Source organism: Manduca sexta, chromosome 27, assembly GCF_014839805.1.
Source record: "Manduca sexta isolate Smith_Timp_Sample1 chromosome 27, JHU_Msex_v1.0, whole genome shotgun sequence".
Classification (NCBI taxonomy): Eukaryota; Metazoa; Arthropoda; class Insecta; order Lepidoptera; family Sphingidae; genus Manduca; species Manduca sexta.
Genome location: NC_051141.1, coordinates 19,205,712 through 19,232,166, shown reverse-complemented (window position 1 = coordinate 19,232,166; position 26,455 = coordinate 19,205,712). Strand labels below are relative to the sequence as shown.

General features: G+C 36.1%; 1 protein-coding gene and 1 long non-coding RNA gene across 2 annotated transcripts in view; both read left to right on the top strand.

Annotated features, from left to right (window-relative positions):
• The first annotated feature begins 9,528 nt into the window (after positions 1-9,528).
• The window catches only part of LOC115440555, a 93,849-nt gene continuing 76,922 nt past the window's right edge, over positions 9,529-26,455 (top strand). Inside the window, exons 1-2 of the long non-coding RNA XR_005113162.1 lie at positions 9,529-9,751; positions 16,059-16,084. This is a non-coding gene — a long non-coding RNA (uncharacterized LOC115440555). The remainder of the gene's footprint in view (positions 9,752-16,058; positions 16,085-26,455) is intronic.
• On the top strand, positions 22,037-25,882 carry LOC115440556. Its single transcript, XM_030164926.2, has 2 exons — positions 22,037-22,182; positions 25,295-25,882. The coding sequence occupies exons 1-2, from the start codon at positions 22,140-22,142 to the stop codon at positions 25,618-25,620; spliced, it is 369 nt and encodes a 122-aa protein (XP_030020786.1). The 5' UTR covers positions 22,037-22,139; the 3' UTR covers positions 25,621-25,882.

Below are 26,455 nucleotides of genomic sequence, written 5' to 3'. Positions count from 1 at the left end.
CAACAATAGCCCTGTGCAATGGACAACAACTTACTAAGTGAAGTCCTAATTTAATGATGGTTTTCACGTTGGCCATTCCTAACATCTCATGGCCGCCCCGGATAACTGATATTGTTGAAGATCCAACTGGAGTCCTGGGCAATGGACAACATCAAGGTGAAAACCTGATTTAATGATGGTTTTCATTTTGGCCATGACTAACATCTCATGGCCGCCCCGAACAGCAGGGATTATTGCGAATCTAACAATAGTTCTGGGCGACGGTAAACATCTAGTTATGGAAAATTCTTTCTTAATGAAGCTTCTTTTGGTCATGAAGAACATCTTACATGACTTCCCCGAACAGCCGCAACTGTTGAGAATCCATAAGTACTCCTGGGCTATGGTCAACATCTTCCTAAGTGAAGTCCTGATCCAATGACGGTTTTCACTTGGGCCGTTACTTACAACTCGGGGCCGCCTCGACAGCAAAGAATGTTGGGGATCCAACAATAGCCCTGGGCAATGGACAACATCCAGGTGAAAACCTGATTTAATGATGGTTTTCACTTTGGCCATTACTTACATCTAGTGGCCGCCTCGACAGCAAAGAATGTTGGGGATCCAACTATAGCCCTGGGCAATGGACAACAACTTACTAAGTGAAGTCCTGATTTAATGATGGTTTTCACGTTGGCCATTCCTAACATCTCATGGCCGCCCCGGATAACTGATATTGTTGAAGATCCAACTGGAGTCCTGGGCAATGGACAACATCAAGGTGAAAACCTGATTTAATGATGGTTTTCACGTTGGCCATTCCTAACATCTCATGGCCGCCCCGGACAACTGATATTGTTGGAAATCAACTGTAGTCCTGGGCAATGGACAACATCAAGGTGAAAACCTGATTTAATGATGTTTTCATTTTGGCCATGACTAACATCACATGGCCGCCCCGAACAGCAGGGATTATTGCGAATCTAACAATAGTTCTGGGCGACGGTAAACAGCTTGTTATGGAAAATTCTTTCTTAATGAAGCTTCTTTTGGTCATGAAGAACATCTTACATGGCTTCCTCGAACAGCCGCAATTGTTGAGAATCCATAAGTACTCCTGGGCTATGGTCAACATCTTCCTAAGTGAAGTCCTGATCCAATGACGGTTTTCACTTTGGCCATTACTTACATCTCGTGGCCGCCTCGACAGCAAAAAATGTTGGGGATCCAACTATAGCCCTGGGCAATGGACAACAACTTACTAAGTGAAGTCCTGATTTAATGATGGTTTTCACGTTGGCCATTCCTAACATCTCATGGCCGCCCCGGACAACTGATATTGTTGAAGATCCAACTGGAGTCCTGGGCAATGGACAACATCAAGGTGAAAACCTGATTTAATGATGGTTTTCATTTTGGCCATGACTAACATCTCATGGCCGCCCCGAACAGCAGGGATTATTGCGAATCTAACAATAGTTCTGGGCGACGGTAAACAGCTTGTTATGGAAAAATTCTTTCTTAATGAAGCTTCTTTTGGTCATGAAGAACATCTTACATGGCTTCCCCGAACAGCCGCAATTGTTGAGAATCCATAAGTACTCCTGGGCTATGGTCAACATCTTCCTAAGTGAAGTCCTGATCCAATGACGGTTTGCACTTTGGCCATTACTTACATCTAGTGGCCGCCTCGACAGCAAAGAATGTTGGGGATCCAACAATAGCCCTGTGCAATGGACAACAACTTACTAAGTAAAGTCCTGATTTAATGATGGTTTTCACGTTGACCATTCCTAACATCTCATGGCCGCCCCGGACAACTGATATTGTTGAAGATCCAACTGGAGTCCTGGGCAATGGACAACATCAAGGTGAAAACCTGATTTAATGATGGTTTTCATTTTGGCCATGACTAACATCTCATGGCCGCCCCGAACAGCAGGGATTATTGCGAATCTAACAATAGTTCTGGGCGACGGTAAACATCTAGTTATGGAAAATTCTTTCTTAATGTAGCTTCTTTTGGTCATGAAGAACATCTTACATGACTTCCCCGAACAGCCGCAACTGTTGAGAATCCATAAGTACTCCTGGGCTATGGTCAACATCTTCCTAAGTGAAGTCCTGATCCAATGACGGTTTTCACTTTGGCCGTTACTTACATCTCGGGGCCGCCTCGACAGCAAAGAATGTTGGGGATCCAACAATAGCCCTGGGCAATGGACAACATCCAGGTGAAAACCTGATTTAATGATGGTTTTCATTTTGGCCATGACTAACATCTCATGGCCGCCCCGAACAGCAGGGATTATTGCGAATCTAACAATAGTTCTGGGCGACGGTAAACATCTAGTTATGGAAAATTCTTTCTTAATGAAGCTTCTTTTGGTCATGAAGAACATCTTACATGACTTCCCCGAACAGCCGCAATTGTTGAGAATCCATAAGTACTCCTAGGCTATGGTCAACATCTTCCTAAGTGAAGTCCTGATCCAATGACGGTTTTCACTTTGGCCGTTACTTACATCTCGGGGCCGCCTCGACAGCAAAGAATGTTGGGGATCAACAATAGCCCTGGGCAATGGACAACATCCAGGTGAAAACCTGATTTAATGATGGTTTTCATTTTGGCCATGACTAACATCTCATGGCCGCCCCGAACAGCAGGGATTATTGCGAATTTAACAATAGTTCTGGGCGACGGTCAACATCTTGTTATAGAAAATACTCATTTTAAAATGTCCTTGTAGTCATGAATAAGATCTTTCATGGCTGCCCCGAACAGCAGGGATTATTGCGAGGGCAACAGTAGTTCTGGGCTATAGCAAACATTACGTTAAGGCATGAGTGACTTAACTAAGATACGTTTGGGTAATCACTTGCCCAATTTATAGATGTTAGCATAGTATATGTGTGTGTCGATTCCAGTGTCTATTAGTGTTGTATAATCGATGTTATGATGTTATCGATGTGTCTATTTAGTAGTCTAGATCTGTTGTCTATTTAATGATGCGATGAGACGAACGCCATTGCTCTTGACAGCTTTGCTGTTTGGAAAAGCTACGTCGCGCACATCCTTTGATGCGCGCAGATGCGTCAGCTCGACTCAGCAAGGCTGTCATAGACCTCGGACTGCAGGGTATATTGCGTGGGTACCATCTGTCCTGGAAGATTGGATGATAATATGTGTTACTGTTGTTATTTTAAGTGGAGGTATTGTTTAAATCTTAGTTCGTATCTCTTAAAGTTGTATTTCGATTTCTTATGTCAATTGTATTATTTATTCGAGTTCATATTATATCTTTAGTTATAAGTACGGTATTCTTACTTCTGAGTGTATCATGTTGTGTGGTTAAACTGTGTATTTGATGTTAATAAATGTGCTATCAAAAAAAATGTGTTTTTTTCATATCACCTTTAAATTACCTTTAGCAATTATTTGAACATCAGGTCTTGTAGTGATCTAAATTATTTCTAGTAAATTTTTAGACTCCAAAATTTAGATAAAATTTAGAATTTATGTGTTAGGAACAGTAAAGTTTTATTGTATATTACGTTAAACAATTATTATGAGGTCAATTCAGTAAATATAATATACTTATTATAAAGGTGAAAGTTCCTTAAAATATTATAACCATAAGCATATTTTATAATACAACATGCGGTCGGGCCAATTTCTGCAAAGTGTTTGCAAACGAACATCCATTTTAAGAGTTGATAGTGTTTTGCAACTTATATAAACATCATTTTATCTTAATTTTTTTACTTGCAAAATCTTAATATAATCTTTTTTGGGTGCAAAATCTTAATCAAAAGTTAGAAGTAGTAAAAGGGGCCGCCATCTTAAATTTGTTGGTTTAAAGGCAAATTTAACTTCAAATCATGAATATATATGCTTCAAAGTGTATCTCTGCGGGCGTATTTTTAGAAACAAAACAGAGCCAATGCTATAATAATAAAAAATTAAGCCATTTTAAATTGTCTTGTTTTGCCTCAATTGTCATGATAACCAAGCCACGTCTAGATATCGATTTTGAAGTCAATTCTTAACAGACATTCAATATGGCGGCCCTTTTACTTATGCTATAAGCAGGATTAAGATTAGCAATAAACTTGCAGAAGTCAACTTCCATAAGTGATGTATATCATGTCATGACAAGTTGACTTCTGCAAATTTTGGAGCTTGCAGGTCAAGTCGAATTTATTTACAAATTAGACTTGCATCTTGTGGTGCAAAACTTATCCACTATCGATTTTGAAACTAATTAAGCCTGAAATAAAAATATTCAAAATGGCAGCAACCATTACCCAATCTCATATTACTCTATCTAGTGACCACTGATCAGTACTTAATATCAAAATTCATATTAAAATAATTGTATGTTGTAATAATTTTAATAGCTTTACACCCGAAATCCAATTTATTTAAAATGCATCGTGACAATGCAAATTACTCTTAGAATCCGGGTGACGATAATGCCTAGTATTTTTTTTATTGGTAATGTAAGTACCGTCCTTTAATGTGGAGGGCTAAGGCAATGAATACAAATTAGAAAGGGGTCAAATTAAATGTCAATATTTTTTAATTTTAATTTTTTAAATTTAAAATTAAACGTACATCATATTTAAGAATATTTTATCTTCCTTAGTAACATACACTTAAATAATAATATCACATTGGTATCGGTAAGTGTATCTGTCTGTGTATTGCAGCAAATGTCCCTGTAAAACTGTTTTGACTATACATTTCGAGAAATAATTAAACTTTTTGTTACACAATATAATGATATATAAAAATTAGAATCGATATGTATTAAAAAAGCACAGACACCGTATTGGTATTGAAATAGAAGACTAGATTTTGAGGGATTTTTTGCTAATATGCATTATGATTGTATAGACGGTATAGAATTTAATAAAAAAAATGTTGCCATCGTGCGCACAAAATAGTTGGAATAATCAATTTTTAACGACGTCATCCGCGCCTTCATATATAGTAAGGCGCAGGAACGCTAGATGGCAGCATAATAGCCGACACAAGAACCAATGCGGATAAAAGATGTACGATCCTAACTTTCAATACATACCGATATTATTGACTTTGTCATAAAACACAAATATGAAATCGTTTTTGTAGCGGTCCATATTGTGTACAATACGAATAGATAGTTTGTAATAAAATATTATTTTTAGTTATTTTTGATGATATGCTAGTGTTAATAGTGTTTATAAGACTCAAAAAAATTGGCATTATTTTGTCTCAAATTTGACACGTTTATTTAAAAAAAAAAACTTATGATGAGAAACTGGGAGCAATACAAAATGTAGCTTATGAGGTGTAGAGTACAAATTTATTCTTAGTAATTATTTTTTTTAGATGTCAGTAACAGGTACTTATAGGGAATGTTAAGATTCGTTTTTGGCAACCTTTATACTACATTTCTAGTATATTACAAACCCGAAATTAGTTCGTCGAGAATTAGTAGCAATTCATTGCACAAATTTTTAACATATGTTATATTTTATCCCAAAAACATATTAAAATGTCGTCAAGCTGGTTACCTTTCGTATTAATAAAAATTCAAGTATCTGGCTCCCTGATACCTACTACTACAGCCGACCGTTACAGGCACACTCTTCCCCACCCCGCGGCCCCGCACACGTCCCGCTCGTTCCTTGTAGCAACGCGGGCGATGTGGTTGATCTATTTCGCGTGAGTTTTCATAGTTATTATTATTTTTGCGTTTTTATGTGATCTTTTACACCAAAATGTAATTTGGATGTTTCGGCTTTATGGTATACAAAAATAAATCGTGTATTTTTTATGGACTCGGTGGCGGAGTCGTATTGCGTGTGCGCCGCACTGTATGCAATCCGATTTTTCGTAAAATTAACTATCGTCTTTATAAAAATCTACTATACGCAGTAGCCTCTTAACATTATGAAAGTCAAAGATTGAAACCAAATATCTTACATTATTTTACGGCACCTTACTCTAAATACTGTATTTCTTTTAACATTCTATGATTTGCGCATATTAGGGATGCATAATACTTTTGACTATGGTTGTATACATTATACACCCTATGCAAGACAATGTCAACTAAAACTCGGCGGTAGTCGCGTTAGAGACGGCCGTGGGGTTTCTATGGACTGTGTGTAATATTATCGTCCACACAACCCCCTAAGGGTTACTGCCTATGGCGGCCTATGAGGCAATGGTGCTGATCAGTCAAATGGGTATTCACGCTATAGATAATGAAATATAGAATATAGCTCTACCGGTTCAGATTCTCATTTCACAAATAAAGTAATATTTTTTTATGACGGGCCGCGTCGCTCGCAATCATATAAAAAATGGGGTTGACGCGCGCTGCGCAGAGTCGAGTGCGGGCGCAATGGCGGGGGTTTACAGGGAGACACAGGCCCGGAGGGATGCCGCGTATTCCCCCCTTAGAGACTCCCCCGCCTGATTATTTATATTTGAGTTCGTCCATTTTACAAAATGTTGAACAAGGGCGTACCCAAATTTTTCTCTCCTGTTTAAATTATTCTACACGAGGCCACAGCGACGCCACAAGGATATGACGCACTTTCATAACTAAGGATTAAGGCATATTGTGTAATGTGAGGCGCGCCATAGCAGCTCATCCAGAGTATGAGGCTGGCACATTGGCATCGTCAGGAAAATCAAACTGCATCATACATTATGCATCCTCACTGAAGTGATTGTGGTGAGCCGGGCGCCTAGTGCGACTATGCGGAACGAGATTACAGACTTAGTCTTTAAACGCTTCCATTCACCCAATGCAGGCATACTATTAGGCTTATTCAGAGAGTATTGCCACGTCTGGAAAAATGTCCACGCTTCAAGAAATCTCAACGCCCTCACGTAGGTGCACCTCACCTCACCTCCTGCACACTATCGCGCACACTCTGGACGAGGCCGTTTCTTTATAAGTACCTTGAATTGTGCTCCTCCATTGTAACAACGACACAAATGAAGGCGTGGGCTCATCGCGCAAGCGCGCAAAGCGAAGGCAACACATGCTTCTCCACCGCTATTCACATTCCATTGTAATGGATAGAATGGATTGGAATATGCGAAAAAAGCAGTTTCCTGCGCCTTTATAAAACTACATTACGTCGCCGCTGCGACACTGCTGCATTGCAATTTGCCCCCGCGCCTTGACTTATGCGTATTGTCCATTAGGGAAACACTTCAATGATAAGTATCAAATTTCGAGGTAGAATCTTTGAAGACGCATATTAAAGTAAAATCAAACAATATTAGGTCATATTCACTAGTAAACTATAGGTCCGCATTCGATCTTCAGTCATTGCCTCAGGTTGGTCCACGAACTTCAGCATATTGTGCCTAACTCTTAATGTTTGGCTCACACCTATCTGGTTCCTTTTGGATTTCTAAGTCGTTACTGCGTACAAGTCGCCCGCACTCCAGAAGATGTTCTCGTAGTATCACTCGAAAATCGGCCTTATTTGTGATTCATCGCAAACTGCCCTAGACACGGCCAACATTGAGTGAAGTTACGAGTTATGTTACGCCCAGTGTGGACGGTGATATCTGTTCGGCTCGCACGAATGACACGCGTCAAAAGCTAGTTCCTTTGAAATTAATTTTGTTTTAAAGATATTTCGGTTAGGTGTACGTGTGTGTTCATACGGTTCATCGTTTCGACATCTACCCGAAAATCTCTCGCATATTTGTGTAACATCCATAAGATTAGAGCTACGCGCTGAAGGCGCCAGGGTCAAGTATTTGGAACGAGAGGAGGGTAGTCAAGAGATAGAGCACGCTTTGCTCGAGATATTCTTTCTGCTCGTAGATCTGTACTAGCCTGGATACTACGACATATTTTACGTGTGATCATGGTGCTTTTCACTTCCAATAACAAAGTAATCTTTAGTCATTCAGCTTTCCTTATATATCTAATTTCCTACGTGTAATAACATTTATAATATAATAATTTCTTTACTTATAATTTCTGGTGGATTTAATTAGTAATTTCTGGTACTTTAAGAAGTATATTGCAGAGTTTTAGTAGCAGTTAATTATTTCGTTAAAATTAGGTGGGTTACAAAAAAGGAAATAAAACTTTAAATTGAATCAATCTTTGTAATAAAGTATGTAGAGATAAAAGCTTGTCGCAATATTTACTTTTATTAAGATAAAGTTATATAATTATTGTATTATCTACACACGTAAATCCCGCGGAAAACTTTTATATCTACTATAAAACAAGGATTGTTTCAATTTAACAATACTTTTAACACTTAGCTGACTATGCATGGTCATCTAAGCTATATTGTGTTAAATTACATCTTAATCAGTAGAGCATAACCACTATAAATTTAAGTTGCAATATTTCAGGTGAACGTACAAATACATACAAACATTACAAGTTAAATAAAAGCTTGTAGAAATAAAATACACAGGTTCCCAGCAGTCCATGTTACTTGAAAATTGTAAAACGAGACAAAGAGCAAAATATCGCGCTAAGACTAAGCTTAAACATTCTAGAACTTTTTGCGACAAACCACTTGAAGATCCACCCCTGCATAGCAGTAAGGGGTGGTAGGGGTCAATGACCCTTCGATCCAACGTGCCGCCCGAAAATGATGTCATCCGCAGGGGTGACTTTTTAGTACATAGTTTCATACGCCTCGCTGATTGAAAATCCCAAACCAGATTTCAAATGAAATTGTTTATAGTTAATATTTTTAAATAAAAAATATATTTTGAATTCTCTACATGTAATATTAGTACTAGTATTGTATTTTTAAAAAAATATATTAATATGCGAACAATTATAAAATTCCATTCTATTGCTCTATTACATTGTGTCGTCCATAGAACGCAACTAAGGTTGCAAACGTATCGATATAACACGCAGTGCCAACCAACAAAAAATATACGTTATTCAACATTTGAAATTCAATTCTTTGTCCGTTACATATGGCTGATATTCAAATAACTACATACCGATCGGACCACAATGACACGAGGTTTCATCAAGTGGTTATTTCGTATTGTTGGTGTGATGTCGATAGATAGAATAAATATCGAAAATTGGTAGTGTCGTTTTTGAACAAGACATGAAATCCAACTGAAAAGGCTTTAAATGGAGCTCCGTGGCAGTATCAGCAAATAGTGAAAACGGTAAACCGTATTCAAAGGTAACACATACAAACCCAGTGGAAATCAAGTATCGATTTCCGGAGCAAGTGGTATGTATGGAGCTGCAACAGCGGACGAGCAGGGACGTGGCAAATGATCACCGCTACCCTCATACAGCTAGAACAGTCGTATGTACATTTTCAACCTTATGGACCATCAACATTTGTGACCTGGATAGAAGAACTCGCAACGATGACGTTGGGCAGTGCAGTTGTGGACATTACTTGTGGATCAAAAAATAATATATCGATATTGTAGTATCACTATGCGCAATCGACCTAAAAAGGTGGTAACACACAACACTGCACCCGCGCTTCTAATTCCAGTACTATACAAAGGCGCCCTGCGGACCGCACCGAGCTCCGCTGCTCGCCTGTGGTCTTCGTATATATTCGTGCTACTTCGTATTTCTTTCGTATTCGCTGTTCGCTAGTCGTCGTGCGCAGTCGGTCCGCCGAGAGTGAAATGTGTCTCTTTTGTGATATATTTTATAATAGTTAGTAAAGTGCTTAAATTTTAAATATATGTAGAATAAATCCGTGCAGAACCGCGAACTCGGGCTTTTTGGAAAAAGTAAGTTTTAAATTATTACCGTAACAACTTTAAGTAACTTTAAATTGCCGCACTATCTATAGTATGGTAGCTCCATAACTTTTGAGTCTAAGTTCAAAAATATATAAGTATAGAATTTGAAGTTTTTGGTTAATATTTTATTAAGCTTTTTTTTTATTCATAAAGAATATTCGTATTTTATTTATAAGGCTTTAGAAAAAATTACAGTAGTTAGTTGCATGGTAAAATTAAAAAACAATTAAATTAAACTGAAAAAACAAAAAGGGAGAAAAAAAGGAATTTAATTGTTTTAAAAATATTATTTTGACTATAAAACTTATTTAAAACTTTTTTAGTCAAAATAGTATTTTTTATTTATCACTATAACACACTTCAAATACCGTTATATCATACAATATCGTAGACAAGTTTTTTTTTTAATCTGAATATTGAATCGAGCACGTGGCCGGTGAGTGCCACGCCTGTCTGTAAAGTAAGGGCGCCACGCAGAACTTTGAATTACGTACCTCTAAGTACAAAGCAACATACTGCGTCTACTTGACTCATGTTACATCATAATATATGACTAGTGTTATACTAATTCTTTTCAAATACGAAAGAAGTATGTACGATTATAAAATGAAACGTTCGCATAATTACCCGCATTGCGTCAACTTGTTTCAGCCAATGTTAAATAATTATACCGAATCTAAAACAAACCAATTAAGTTAGTTATTTTAGTGTACTCATTGTAAATAGATACGATAAATGAAGAAATCAAATAAATTATAAAAGAAATGTGAAATACAATTGCATTTGAAAGATGGTAACGGTTTTTGCGAAGTTACGTGAGGTCTTATTAATTATTTAACGAGTTCAAATGAGTCGATAATACCAATGAAAAATTTCGGGAGCATTTTTGGAACAAACCATTTCTTTTTCTTTTCGTTCCGTGAATTATGTGGCGTCAAATGGTCCCTCCCGCACTGAAACTCGCGTATAACCGTTATCCTTGAACGTCAGCTGGTGTTTTATTCGCTTTACGTGGAATTAGTTCAAATAATTTATTAAACATGATGCTACATACATAAAAAGCATTTTCAGCCACCTGGCGTTTTCGAGTTTCGTTCACAGCGTTTAGAAGTCAATTGTTACACGGGGTGTTTCGAAAATCGGTGCTTATATATTTCGAAGTATGTACATATAAGCACGAGTTATATGCTGAAATATTAAACAATTGCGTCATTCATTTTGCGACGTCCTTCAGCAGCGTGGGTGGAGCGGTGGCATGTGAAACCTTACTCATTATGTATCTAGCGACAACACGCGACGTGGCGTCAGCACCTTCGTTAGACTATCTAGAAAGGTCGCGTTATATACTTATTAACGCGAACAATAAATTCTTTCTTTTCAATATCTGAATACAGGGTAAGTTTCTTTGCATTATAGATATGGATTAGTACGGGGATTGTATTGTTATTCGCAGCTATATTCATAAAATTTAATATAGAGCTAGAATAATGCCTACGGAACGGTATAACTTGTAGCTATTTGAAGCGTTATGTCGCAGTACCTGTTCGCTACATGCCTTTGCGAAACGTCCAGGGCGTGCGGGTGTGAATAATCCATTATTATAGGGCCGTAGTCAAAGGGTTGGTATAATGTAATGTGGAACAGAAACCCTCGCCGTACAGAAATAGATATTCGACTCTACTTGATACTCTTCATGTTAACACGTTCGTTTATTTTCTAATAATTATAGGGGCCTTTTATAAATTACGTAGAATTAAACGTTTTTTTTCACTTTTACTCCCCTGTCATGATGATACTTCGGTGACCGCTTCGCGTCTTAACGTTATTTATGTATTACCACTTATTTTATTTTTATTGGCATTTATTATTTACTTTAATACCAAGAGGTACGCTGGCTATTTTTACCACTGTCGTGAAATATACGACGGAGAAGTTAGTGAAGAAGACATCTGATATGTTAGCGGCGGATGAAAGGTAGTACTATAGTGCGCAGTAATTCGAAGTACTGGGTGGTTTGGTACCGCTTAACGCAATTACGAGCTGTCGAGCGATTTGCTTGGTTCGAAATTCAATTCCTTCTTACTAATATTGTTGATGGGAATGTATGAGGAATGTTTGGAGTTATTTAGAACTAAACGCAGTAATTGATGAATAGATATGTGGATATGTGGCGCACGTATAGATCATGTACTGAAGTAATATACAAGATTCCAGTAATTTACTGCCTTTTTGAATTTTTCAACGGAATTTATATGTATGTGGCTTTAGCGTCCTACAGATGGCGCTGTACATCGATGCTGTGATTCAGAGTTTTTGTAGTATAGAGGCACAGCAAAATAATCTTACCACACCTAATGGTAAATGGAGTGGAGTCAAATTGAATGTCGATTGACAAGAGATGATTACCTCTGAATAGTCGACACAATTATGTCGGCGTGTTGGACCGGATGTACACAGGCTGATCTCGAAACGCGACATACTTAGGTATGTGGGTAACTATGGCGGGTTTTAACACCTTGAGTACGGTGGTCGTCCTGGCGGATATAAAATATATCTTATCGCCAATAGAGGAACAGGTTTTGCCCGCGAACGACACCTAGTTTTATTAAAAAAACTACTGCCTATTATTACTAAATTACTTTATAAGTCTGGCTGCCTCCTAGCGTAGTTGTACTGCGGCACGGCTGCCATGTTGAAGTCTCGGGTTCGAATCCCGTGTCTGATAAATTGATATCCTGAAACCTTGTTCACAGTAAATGTTAATAGGTTTACATCCATTATGTGTTTAGCTTAAAAATATTTTTGTGAGGATATTTGTGACTGCCTCGGTGGCGTAGTTGTACTGCATGCGCGGCACGGCAGCGCTCTGAGGTCCTGGGTTCGAATCCTGGGTCGGGCAAAGTGATATTTGGGTTTTTCTGCTCAGTATCAGCCCGGAGTCTGGAATTTGTGCCCAATATGGCGATAGGCTCGCCCCCTATCACATCATGGGACGGAACACACTTGGCGAAAAGTGGCTGCCCTGGTTGCGCCTCTGCATACCCCTTCGGGGATAAAATGCGTGATGTTGTGTGTGTGTGTGTGTGTGTGTGTGTGTGTGTGTGTGTGTGTGTATTTGTGACACTTTGCTATACAAACACTGAGCGTTGATATACCGGGGTAATTGGTCGTTGAAAGTCGTACTGGTCGGTTGGTTGGTGAAATATTTATAAAAGAGTTTCTGTAGTCGGTGATATTACTTTTTTTTTATTTTAATCAAAGTAGCTTCAATATCCTAACACATGGAGCCGAAAGCAACGATATATTAATGTGCACGTCTGTTTACCCCTGAAAGGGAAAAACGTCGTCATAATATCTACAACAAAAGAACTAAAATAAATCTATCCGCTTCAAAGGAACGGAAATAAACTACAATTGAAGTCCATGTTCCCGTTTCCACACAAAGCGATACTGTTTACATCATTCAGAGAAAAAGGTTATGTAAAAGAGCCAGTAGGCACAGAATCCATGTCAATTGGATCACAGACTATAACCTACATTCGGTAATGTAGCCAGTTACGTAAGTCTCTGGCGCAACAAGATGGCGAAGCAAGATGTTAAAACAAAAGGAAACTTCGAAGTTAACAGTTGTCGACTTTATTTACATAAAAACTTCCAGTATTACAGGCTTTACGGTTATTTGTTACCCTGGTTGATATAATAAGGGATTGTTGACCAATTTCAGTTTGGACTTTTATGGTTATTATTTAAGTATGTAATGGTATAACCTACAGGTTTGATAGTTATACTAATAAGTTTTGAAATTAATATTCTAAAAAGTTCTCTATTATATAAAGGTGAAGAGTATATTTGTTTGATGCCACTAATCTCAGAAACTAGTGGTTCGAATTGAAAAAATCTTTTAGTGTTGGATAGCCTATTTATCGACGACGGCTAGAGGTTATATAACATCACGCTATAACCAATGGGAGCGGAACATTAACGAAAAATTATGCAAAAAAGGAAGAAAAATTTCCTTCTGATAGGTTTCATTGTGTTCACTGCGTAAATGCAGTTATCAACAAACACACGACGGTAGTGTTCTTCTAAAAAGTAAAAAAAATATAAAACGAAGCCCACTGCCGCATCTGTCTGCCTAACTGAACGGAATAAATTAACTACCTAACATATATTTAATGAAATTTGGTTTGCTCATAGTTCGAAGCCCTGGGAAGGACGTAAGCTACTTTATATCCCGGGATAATACATGCCGGGACTTTTATCCCGGAAAAATCGTCATGCAGACGAAGCCGCAAGCACTAGCTAATTTATTAAAGGCAATTTCATGAACAATTGATTGACCCTGAGTGAAATTTAACCTGCGAAGTTATAATTACTAAATATAGAGATTAAATTCAAGTATTTACTATTACCAACTTCGTTCAGTTGTTGTTGATTGAAGATTAACAATGAGCTTTATTGAAACAGTATATAATTGAAATGTAAATAATAAACTTGATTCTACATTTATTGTTCGATAAACGTTTTCCAGGCGGATAGAAATATCCTGCCACCAGCAAAGGAGTGTACTATCTTGATCATCCATTCTTTTGTATTTCGTCATGGTTGTGAAACTTGTTTAAAAAAATATTATGTGAAGAATATTTACTGCACCGTAGATTAACTGTATACTCAACCTGCACCAATATATAGTTGATCTATCAACCACTAACCACTTATATTACATTCAGTACTAGTACAAAACTGCGGATATAAATAAAAAAAATACACTAAATAAAAACAGCTCCAATATAGAGTTGGTCTGTCAGCCCCTAACTACTTATATTACATTCATAGTACTAGTACAAAACTGCGGATATAAATAAAAAAAAAAAATTCACGTCGAATTGATAACCTCCTCCTTATTTTTGAAGTCGGTTAAAAATACACTAAATAAAAACAGCTCCAATATAGAGTTGGTCTATCAGCCCTTAACCACTTTTATTAAATTCATGGTCCTAGTTCAAAACTGCGAATACTAAAATACACTAAATAAAAACATCAATAACCAAACTCTTACTTTCAACTCATTATAAGTAATAACGAATATATACGTTAAAATAAAAATAATATTATTTTTTCTATCCTACGCAAAAATTGACCAATCAGAGCAAAGATTGGGTACGTGCTAACAAATGACAACTCATTGTTTCCCGTAGCGAACACCCTAGGCAAGTGAAAATCAATATCACGTATAGGATGACGTCATACTTGAATATTGGATGTAGTCCAAACATGGAAAAAAATATTAACTTGGCACACACCCAATCCCATATCCATACAGTAAATCATAGCCTAAAAGCAAGTCACTGGTGTTAGGATATATTTTATATCCGCCCGTATAGCGACTACCAAACACGAGGTATTAAAAGTATTAAAACCCGCCATAGTGGCCCATTTGTGTCGCGCTCTGGGATCAGCTTGTGTATAACTGGTTCCAACAGGCCGGCATAATTGTGTCGACTGTCGAGGGGTAATTATTCCTCGTCAGTCGACATTCGATTGACCCTACTTACCATAAGGTGCAGTATCGCTGCCTTGCATTTAAAAAAAGTCGATATTATGTCCCTTGTCGTTGCCTTGATAGTTGAGTCGATAGTCGATTGGTTTCAAAAACAGCATTCTGTAAAATTGATATCAAGGTAGCCAATCTGTAAAATTAAAACTGATTTTGTGACTCTTGCAGAATAAATTATGCTAAAATGGGGTTTACTAGATCTATTATTTACCTAAGATGCTATATAAATTATTTTTTTAATGACAAGGATATTACAAAGAAAATAGAATGGTTTTTTATTTACCAACATATTTTAAAAAGTCAGATTGCCGGTTTTTTATACTAGTCGCCTCAATTCTAAGACCACTGTGATTTATTGTTACGTAAATATTACTCGCATTTGAAAAGCCTTTATTGCTATTAATCCGTAAATCACAGAAGGGTTACGGCGTAGTCTGCAAGACGCCAAAGTCGTCTACTTAAAATAAAAATCCAAATATACAATGATCCAAGACACGACCTTCTCCGTGTGCCAAATGTAACTCGCATCTATTTAAAGAAAGACAGCCTTTTTAGCGTAACGTTGTGTTTACTTCTAACAATATACAAAGGTCCAAACATTTTCACAAATATTCCGATTTATAATATTAGTAAAATTATAATAAGATTACATTGACTGTTACTTACCGATTTAATACTTTAAATTTAAATTAGGTTATGAAATAACATTTAACTAAATCTCCTTTTTTCTTTTTACAGGCAGTTCCATCTGTAGGAGCAAGAAGGTAAGAGTAAAGTTAGTGTTGCTAATATCATTTTCATATAAATGAAAATCTTCGCCTGCGTTCTACTCATCATATAAACGTGTTGTGTTATACTCACCAAAACTATGCGATTGTATTGTGGAAACCCTCTAAAACGTTGTATCGACGGCACTCGTGCTTCATTTGTGAGATTTTATCATTTACAGAATAAATTATATTCAAATTTAATTAATGCACACACACACACTAAGATGTTCCCTAAGTCGCGCTCTACAAATTATTTCATATCTAGGTATATAACTATTTTAAAAAAAATGATTATCTATTTCCCTTAGTCTTCGCATCACGCATAAACGGATGGAAAAATTTCGCTAATTTTTTTTTTGTTGTGTTATTATTAAGAGAAGGTTCTTATGAAATGTTTGAAATAACTGGCAGCGATTGACAATGCGCGCGTGTATTCATAGTTAAAACAGGACAACGCCTGTCGAGTGAGCTAGATACATATATAAATTGGTTTCTCAAGACAAACGCTCGGCACAATTTGAGAACCTCTGGCAAATTATCTTTACCTTTGTTATATAATGACTTTTTTTTTTCATTTTTATTTACATATTCATTGTCACGTGTTCTCATATCCATAAATCGTTTCTCGTTTCGTATTTCAGGAAAAGAACTCCCTTGAATATCTTAGAAGATTAAAGAGTATTATCTATGTATCCTTTTTAAAATTAGTCTTAGATGTTCGTATTTCTAGGTTTAAAGAGGCTAGCAATTTAAAAATTTCAGGTTGACCAACTTGATTATACAACATTTAATTTTAAGGACTGAATTTAATTTAATTTTAATTCTATAACTTGAGTTTTAATACAAAACAACGTTAAAATATCGAATGTACGGAAATATACGAAGTGTGACTTCCAGAATACGTAAAGGTAAGCAAGGAAGCTTTCTCGCATGTTTTCTCGTATTTTTCATTTAGTGTGAAACACGTTCTTGTACTGCGGTATATAACTGTACTCGTTATTAGGAATAAGTTGTTAGAAAATTCTGTATATAAGGTAATTATGAGTTCGTGTTTATTATTTTCATGCTAAAGTTCTTGAAGACATGCATGCTCCGACAACTACATATTTTAAACTTAATACACAATACATACAATTTTATAATGTAATATGATTTTTAATGATAAATACGGTTTTAAGAATGTAATTTTTATATTTAAACTGAGTGTACCTATCGTAATGCATGTTTGCTAAGATATATAAAAACGTTCTTTATAATAAAAAAAATGCACAAATCATTACGTTCATTATTTACATTTTATGCCATCATATTATATTGCCTTAAACCCCATTCAGACCACAAGCGTTGGACGCGCGGGTAACGCGCGTTACATATACGAAGTACGTTTTAATTGACGTGCGTTTAGCTAAAGCATTCCTAACCTTTATCATCTGAACGGATTTATACTTCGAACAGTGGTGCTTTAAAAATAGACACAAAAGGGACCCACGCTAATGTTTGGCAAACACTTACACTCAAACTACAGTGACTACAAATCCTCATATATGTTGTCCACACGTATTGGCCGTTTCTATTGGCATATAATGGCCAACATGAAAACAAAGTATTACGTAATGAAAGTGTTTTAAACCTGCATAGGTGAAACTATTTTCTGAAATCGTATATGAACGATAAATTCACAAAGAATACACACATGATTTTAGAAAAGTCAGAGGTGTGTGGCCTTGGGATTTGAACCTGCGGACATTCGTCTCGGCAGACCGTTCCACACCCACCTAGGCTATCGCCGCTGATCGATATTATACACTAATTAATATGCAAGGACCAATTTAAATAGCGTTGCAGTACTTGTGTGCTAGTACTTGGATTATGTAAATTACCTACTCTACGGCAGCTCGAAGACAACTGAAGTTAAACACTACACCCCACATTTGTGGTCTAACCGTAAAAACAACTCATGCAACTTGTGACTAACTTCAATGCGACCTTCAGAGCACCCTTATACACACAGCTATTATACTTAATGTATACTGAGTGCACACTTGGCGTATTCGAGCAAATATTTGTGTTTTCTAAACAAACTAACATCAACTTTGTACATAAAGAACAGAAAGTCGGTATTGTTTTGCCCATAAAGCGCAAATCTTGTGACTAGTACAAATGTATAGTACAATCTTAAAACCATATAATTACCTCATCTTAAGTTATGCAGTTTTTTTTTGGTTCCCCATCAGTCAACATCATGGGACACCTGCGAACGGTAAACTGGCGTCCCATAACTTAACGACTGAAGGGCAGAAGTTATCCAGTTGGGAGATAGCCGTGATACTTACCATCAGGGCCCTTATTCTGTATGATAGTGTAAACGCGTAACGCGTCCGTGTCATGTTATCTTCGAGAAATGTGCGTGGAATGGTATTCTGTAAGACAAATTTCTATTATCCTAAACATGATGCGTTGTGTTACGTGCTTGTTACGCACTGTTAAAATAACGTGCGGGATAGAGAATAAGGCCCCAGATGAGCGACAAATTTGCATACATAATAATAAGCATCATGTTATTTCCCACCTTAGGCAGAGGCAACATTAATATTTCTCCAGCTACCATCTTCTGTAATAGAGGCAAGCCTAAAGCCATTTACGTCACATTATTCCAAACTCCGAGTTAATACTGAGCAGAAAAACCCTATACCACTTTGTCCGACCGATTCAAACCTAAGACCGCAGTGCGGTTACAATGCGCCCGCAATACAACCACGCCACAGGCAGTTATGCAGTGGTTTTAATCAATAATCTAATTAAAATGCGTCGCGTGAGTGCGGCTCGGTCCAATACTCACGTGAATAAAATCTTTACCTACACCACCGTATATAGTTAATACCGTTAGTATATTCTGTTATTGCAAACTATACTTTAAGTGGATTAGGGTGTACTTTTGCATTACCAGATGGACGAAGGAGCTAATACTGGAAATATAATAAATTTTTAACCTTGAGATGATGCATACGCAAATCTAGTAATAAATATAATAATATTAGCCCTGTATTATATACTGTCCCAATGTTGGGCACAGGCCTCCTCTACTACTGAGAGGGAGTTAGGTCTTTGTCCACCACGCTGGCCTAGTGCGGATTGGTAGACTTCACAAACCCTCGAAAATTTCTAGAGAATATCTCAGGTATATAGATTTCCTTACAATGTTTTCCTTCACCGTTAAAGCAAGCGATAATTCACAAAGAATACACACATATTCTTTTTTGAAAAGTCTGAGGTGTGTGCACTTGGGATTTGAACCTGCGGACATTCGTCTTGGCAGTCCATTCCACAACCAACTAGGCTATCGCCGTTTACTGGTAAACTACGTGTTAATTGGTATTAAGTCCAGTCCAATGCCCATTATCACCAAGTTCCAAAATGCTTAGTGAGCTTCAAGGAAAGAAATGAGGACTAGAAAGCAGCATTCGTTCTTATTAGCAGGTGTAGTGAAGCCATATTGCCATGCTGATGATAAAAATACCTCGGTTGGATCAACGAAAATCTTACCAAACACGCAACAATAGACTGGATATTTGATGTTTTCTAACTGACTCAATGGAAGTTACAATATACTACAAAATCAGTTGCCACATGTATGTAAGAGCATCACTTGAGAACGGCTCGGCTGGCTTGAATGATCCCTTTTTGTTGTGTTCCTAATCATCAGGACAAATTCGTAAAATAGTTTAATTTAAATGTCTAACATTCGCGTAAACTTAAGAAATCATCAGGACAAGGTTTGTATCAATGAATAATTTTGAAAAATCTACGAGAAATGACTCATGTAAGTGATATTTTAGTATGAAAATATTCTTTTATACACGCTTATCTCCAAAGAAATCACCTAACAGATGTCAATGAAAATATTATGAGATTAGTTCGATCCAGATCACAGGACAATTTTATACTCGATAGGTGATCGGGACCTAAAGGGCGAAAGGTTATATAAGTCTTCATAGGCTGCAGTATTTAATCAATCCAATTATAGCGAAGCCGGTGAACGATTCAGGTCACTTGATATTAGTAATTTCCCACGCTCGCACCTTTTATCTCAAAAAGGGTACAGCGCAACTACTTTACCCTTTCGCCATGTGTATACCATCCCAGGGTCTGACGGCGAGCCTATCGCCATATCGGGAACAAATTTCAGACTCCGAGTTGAGATTGAACAGAAAAAATATTTCTCGCAATACAATTACTTGACCAAGCCAGTACGTGGCGTAAAAACTCCTTTTCTCTGTAGGACATTCTTCCAATTATTAGGGATCGGGTCTCCTCACTAGATTATAGATATAATAATATCAGCCATGTATTATACACTGTCCCATAGCTGGATACGGGCCTAAGGATTAGGCCCTAGTTCACCACGTTGGCCTGGTGCGAATTAGTAGACTTGACACACCCACAAAATTGCTATCGTTAAAGCAAGCGATAAATCGCAAATAATACACAGATAATTTTTTCATAATCAGAGGTGCGTGCTATTGGAATTAGAACCTGGAAACATGCGTCTCGGCACTCCATTCTACAACTAGGCTATCGCCGCTTTTTTCGCCTTTACTTTGTGCTAACCTAATCTGTACTGGGCTGTCACATCTGGTAATAGGGCTTTTTGAAGCCTCTTCATTTAACTAGATTACCAGGTTGACGGCACGCGAGTTCCAGCTCTAAAATACCTGCAGAACCGAAACGCGCCTCCTCGGAGCTCAAAGAAAAAAATATCATATCCACTGAAGATTGCGGCGTGCTTGGTCTCCTGGTTGTCCCGGACTACACTAATAATCACGTAAGTACTGATTTATCTACTCTTATAGTTTCCGTAGCGTTTAAAAGTAAGTTTTTAATTAAATTTTATTTTTATCACATTTCTTTGTTTAGCCAAGCTTATTGGGCTGCGTATTGATTGAAATTAATTGTAAATAAAAGCTCCATGCTCAATGTATTTGGAGCGAGGCTATTGCTATATCGGGCACAAATGTTAGACTTCGAGTTTATGCTGAGTAAAAACAAAACTACTTTTTACATTTAACCAACCCTGTGAACAAACTTGAATCATAGTTCTGCGAAGGACCGATATAAATTACCACAGAGACATTACCTACATTAGTCGAGGTAATTGAAAAAAACAAAAATATGTCATCAAAATGATACAAACATATTTTTAAACCGAAGTGTGGGTTTGCAAAATGTATTCGTCTTTAATATCTTTGTCGATTATAATGTTATCAAACCTAGAGTCTAGACATGCTCTAATTAAGGAGCCCCGAAATAAATGTCTAGCCTACGATTTGGTGACAAAATAAATATAGGTATGACTAGCTTCCAAGGCCGAGTTGGATTATAATTTACAAATGTCAAGAATGGCATGGCACTATATTTCAGGCAGCCAGTAATAGAAAAAATCATCTTGTACAAAAAATGTTATGTTAATTACATTTATATTATTTTAAAAACTTCGTAATCAATAAATGCTTTTGCTAACAAGGGTATAGCTGAGACCACGATATACCTGTCGTCTGTAGAAAAAGAGGAGCACCTTACAATTATATTACTTACTAAAAGCTCCTTAACTAAAAGTTCACCATCTATACGCGAGGGGAGCGCGGTTTACGAGGGTTTATACAGAGCAGTGAATATATATTGTTATTGAAATGAATGTGATTCCAAACGCAACGGATATTTTATTACCCAGGTAAGTTACGGTGTTACCCTTTATTATAATAATTGCACACTCCATAGTAATTGGCATTATTTGTAAAAATATAAAAATGCGACCTCTATCCGATTAATTAAACATTAGGTCATCCATCTAGCCATAACGCAGTACCGAGTTTATAACTCTAGACACAGATGGCGCTGAACCAAATTTATTACACTTCTACATCTATAGTATGAATAGGATGGCAGATGCATTACTTGATTCAATCTGCGACGGCATCGCGCTGTTGCACGGGCTTGCAGCAACAGTTGCGAAGAGAATATTATAACGTAAACAGTTGTAATTTGTTTTAGCATGGATTCGACATCTTACATCACCTTTATGGTGACGAAGGAAAGTAAGTAGTATTTAATTATTTCAGGTAACGGATAGGCAATTCGTAGTGAAGTGAAATTAATAATGTGTTCAGATGTTCAACAGTTAGTTATGTTAAAACATTGTGTGTGCTATATTTCAAATTTAAATTGGTGTTTTCTTCGTTTTTGTAATGGTGTTCATATAATAATTGTAGTGGTTTAATACACAGATATTTGTATATTTGTTTCTTGTGTTCACAATGGTGGGTATGTGTGAAATAAGTGCCACAGTTAGCAGCTGAATGAAAATTTTAGTGGCTACTATTAGGATAGTCAATACCATTGTGCGATGCCCTCATATAATATACCCAGGGTCTTGGGTACCTAATAATTTCGGTGCAAAATCAATATAGGTACGTAGCACAGTGCGCATGTGCACTGCTTGGTATTAACAGGTACCTCACTTCGCCCTAGGATGACTACCACATGAATATATTATATTACCTGCGGTTAACATTAGGCAAATTTTCTTCAAATTTGTTATTTTCACTTCAGTTGTTCATTTTAAATTTTAACAATTAGTTTTTCTTACTGCATTGCTAATAAAAAATATAAGACCAAGTCAGTCATTGTCATTGAGACAAATATGAATAACTAGATATCGCGCGCGGTTTTGCTCACTTTTCCGATATAAACATAGCCTGTATCAATCCACATAACATTTTACCGAATATTATGTTTATTTACATATCTTTATTTCTAACATACAAACGCCAATACTAAAATCGTTTTAATTATTAATATAACATGAGATAATATGTTTATATTATGGGGAAAATGCCTTAACTATATGTGGCAACACAAAACGAATACAACTTAGTTTATATATATTTTTTTTTACTATTTAAAAAATTACATAATATGTATTCTGATCGGTTCTTAATAATAAACATCGTAGTTTAGTCCTACATATGTATTAAGATGGGGACCAGTTATTTGAATGTTAGTGTACTTAACAAAAATATGAGATTATGTCCACTTAATTCGAAATTAGTTTTTATTGAATATAAACTAAAAAAACTTATTTTTGCAAATTACATTATGAGACATTTCTAAATTATTGTGGAAACATACTTTAAGTATGGTTTTAATGCCGGTTATTAATTTTTGTCGCTTTTCGCATAAGTATGCCTAAGACCTAATCCCTCTCAGTAGTAGAGGAGATCCGTGCCTAGCAGTAGGGCAGTATATAATACAGGACTAGACTTTATTATTTTTATTATTGAAATGTAAATAGATAAGTACTATTTTTGGATGCGTCATAAAATTTTATATTTGATTTGTTTAATTTTAAGTGTTGGTCATCAAGATTAAAAATACATTATTAACAAATTAGATGTTATTCTTCCTTTCGAAAAATGCCAAGCATTGATAGCACAATAGTTTCAGATTGTGACACTAGATGGCAGAGGTATCGTCGTGCACGTTCCCTATATAAAACAAACTTTATCCAGATATTCGACATGTTTAATAATATAATATCAGCCCTATATTATTATATACTGTCCCACTGTTGGTCACGGGCTTCTTCTACTACTGAGAGGCCTAGTGCGGATTGGAAGCCTTCACACACCCTCAAAATTCCTATAGAGGACTTCTTAGGTTTTCAGGTTCTCTTACGATATTTTCCTTCAACGTTAAGTTATATAGATTAGGTAAATTTATTGAATAAGAAATTGAAACAATTTGTCATTTATAAAAGTACCGATACCGACTCCAAAATTGGTAACCAGTATACAGGTAAGGTTAAATTATTTTTTGGTTTTTAGTGGTTTTTGAAGGCGGTTTTTTGTTAAAAAGTTTTTAATTTATTTACTTATAATTTCACCTGCCATAGTTTTCAATAATATTATAATAAAACAACATATTGAACTTAGCACTACCTATGTATATCGTTTTAATTGTACAAACCTATACAATAACTTATATTTATAGGTATAATAATATAAATCTAATCAACTCAGCATTAAAAAAGTATATAATTTCAAAATCTTAAGTACAACGCAAATAACATTTAATAATAAAATGTCATAAATAAAAAAAATGTAATTGCATCTAGAGGATTTGCACATAAAAAATTGCAATTATTATTAAAAAAATTAAATTACAAAAGAAGATATTTTGTTTTTCGCTATTAACTCAAAGATTACTGTAAATTATTTTTATGGTTCTTAAAGACGAAGACTTTTCCAAAAATAAAGTGAAATCCCCTTATTCATAGGTACACGTTTTTTATCTAAGGACACGCAACAAGTCTGTTGCGATTGGCTAATATTGTTGTATCTCAACGGCCCTATGTCTACGCACTGCGAAGGCTGCCATGCCGTCAGCACTGAGAATCAGACTTGTTATCACAGCTTTTCTCCGTCCTTAGATAAAAAAACGTCTATGAATAATGGGGTACCTAACTCTCTAAACTCAGTCATATTATATGTTCTGCGCATATGCCTTAGGCGCTCCGCCGCAGAAGATATAAAATATAATTGTTTTTTTTTTTTGTGTTAAATATCATTTTTTAAAATTATGGTGTTTTAACATTAAGAGAATAAGGCCCTGTTGGAAATTTCTTTCGTATCAATTATTCAATAGTTGTTCAATTATTAATAAACAAATCTTGTTGCAACATCTCTTTTACAAATATCGACATAAAAGTTTAAATAATTAACCTAAAAATGTTTTTGTTCTACATATTAGCTACATATTGGGGGTACTAAGCAAATAGTAGGGGCATAAGTTTTAAAGACCGTAAATATTAATGAAGTACTTACCTGCTTTAAACATTTGTGAAATTTAATAGTTTTTAGTTTTGGTCATTTTCCTTTCCAGGTAAATCTAAATAATCAAATTGAATCCTAAACCTTTCTTTTACTTTTATAACGAACTACCTGAAAATACTTTCCGGGATAAATATTTTCCAAAGATAAACGTCGCATACAGCATTTAGCAGTAATGTAACTGCTTATTAATGATAAAAAATCACAATCGTTTTATTAACTCCTGAGATTAGCGCGTTCAAACAAACAAACTTTATAGCTTTCTTTCTCTGCACGGTCGAGTATTGCATGAACTAAAACACAATATTTTACGTTCCAGGTATCCCCGCTACAGACATAGCCACCATTCTCAACATGGTGGACATTGAAGAGCTAGAAATGTTGATTTACGACTTTTTGCACCCGACCCGAAAGAACATGATCGTGTATAATTATTTGATCACGGAGTACAACGTCAAAATTATAAAACACGAGATGTACAATTTGTTCATCTTTAAAAAGGATATGTTGCACGGTGTCCAGAACTTGGCGATGCTACTGCAGAACGCGGCGAGGTTGTCCAACAAACCGGTGAACATCGTCCGCGTCATACGGCAGGATACTATAGGGCCTGAAGAAGACTTCGAGCATGAAACCACTGATTAAACTCCCTCTGTTGTATATGTGTACTAATTTGCATCTGTATTTCACGTTACGTATCGTCATAATGTATTATTTATTGAATGTTGGCGTTTAGATTAAATATATTGTAGTGTTGAGCTGTGCTTACGCTAAGCGTTATGTTTTGAGTATAATAGCCCTGGCGCGGCGAATATGTAACTGTTACTTCATTATATGTTGCGAAAGTTTTCATTATTTGTCACTCACAAATAAAGGAATATTTATTTTTCTTTTATTTCTTCCCAAACAGTGTAATGTAGTTACAATTTACAAAATTTTACTTGGGTAGTAATAAATAAAGTCCCAAACTAAATCACTCCACCAGATTTCAGTTCTAAATACACATTAGTTCTACATAGAAATTACATTAAAAACAGGCGTAGTATGTAGTTATATTAAAAATTATAATTATATTCTTGTCGCTACTGAGTTTTAGAACTAACTGTGTACCCAGGCTAACATGGCTGTACTACATAATTCAAATAAGGTTTGAAAAAATAATACACTGATCAACTGGATCACTGGTAAGAATACTCGAGGTAATTATATACTATTTCTATTAGAAGAGGCGTAGTACCAGCTGTGGGACAGTATACCGTAAGAGAGAAAGAAATATTAAGGGTTTGGACATGGGGCAATAAATTAACTGTTGTAATTACAAGAAAATATTTGGATATTTTTAAGATATTACATTTGCACAGATTTTAGAAAAAAAACAGACAGTAAAAAAATGGGACACTTACACAGCTCCTTGATGCCATTTCATCTAGCTACTTCCAAGGTTTAAGTATGTTAAACATGAGAAATACCTTATTAAGTA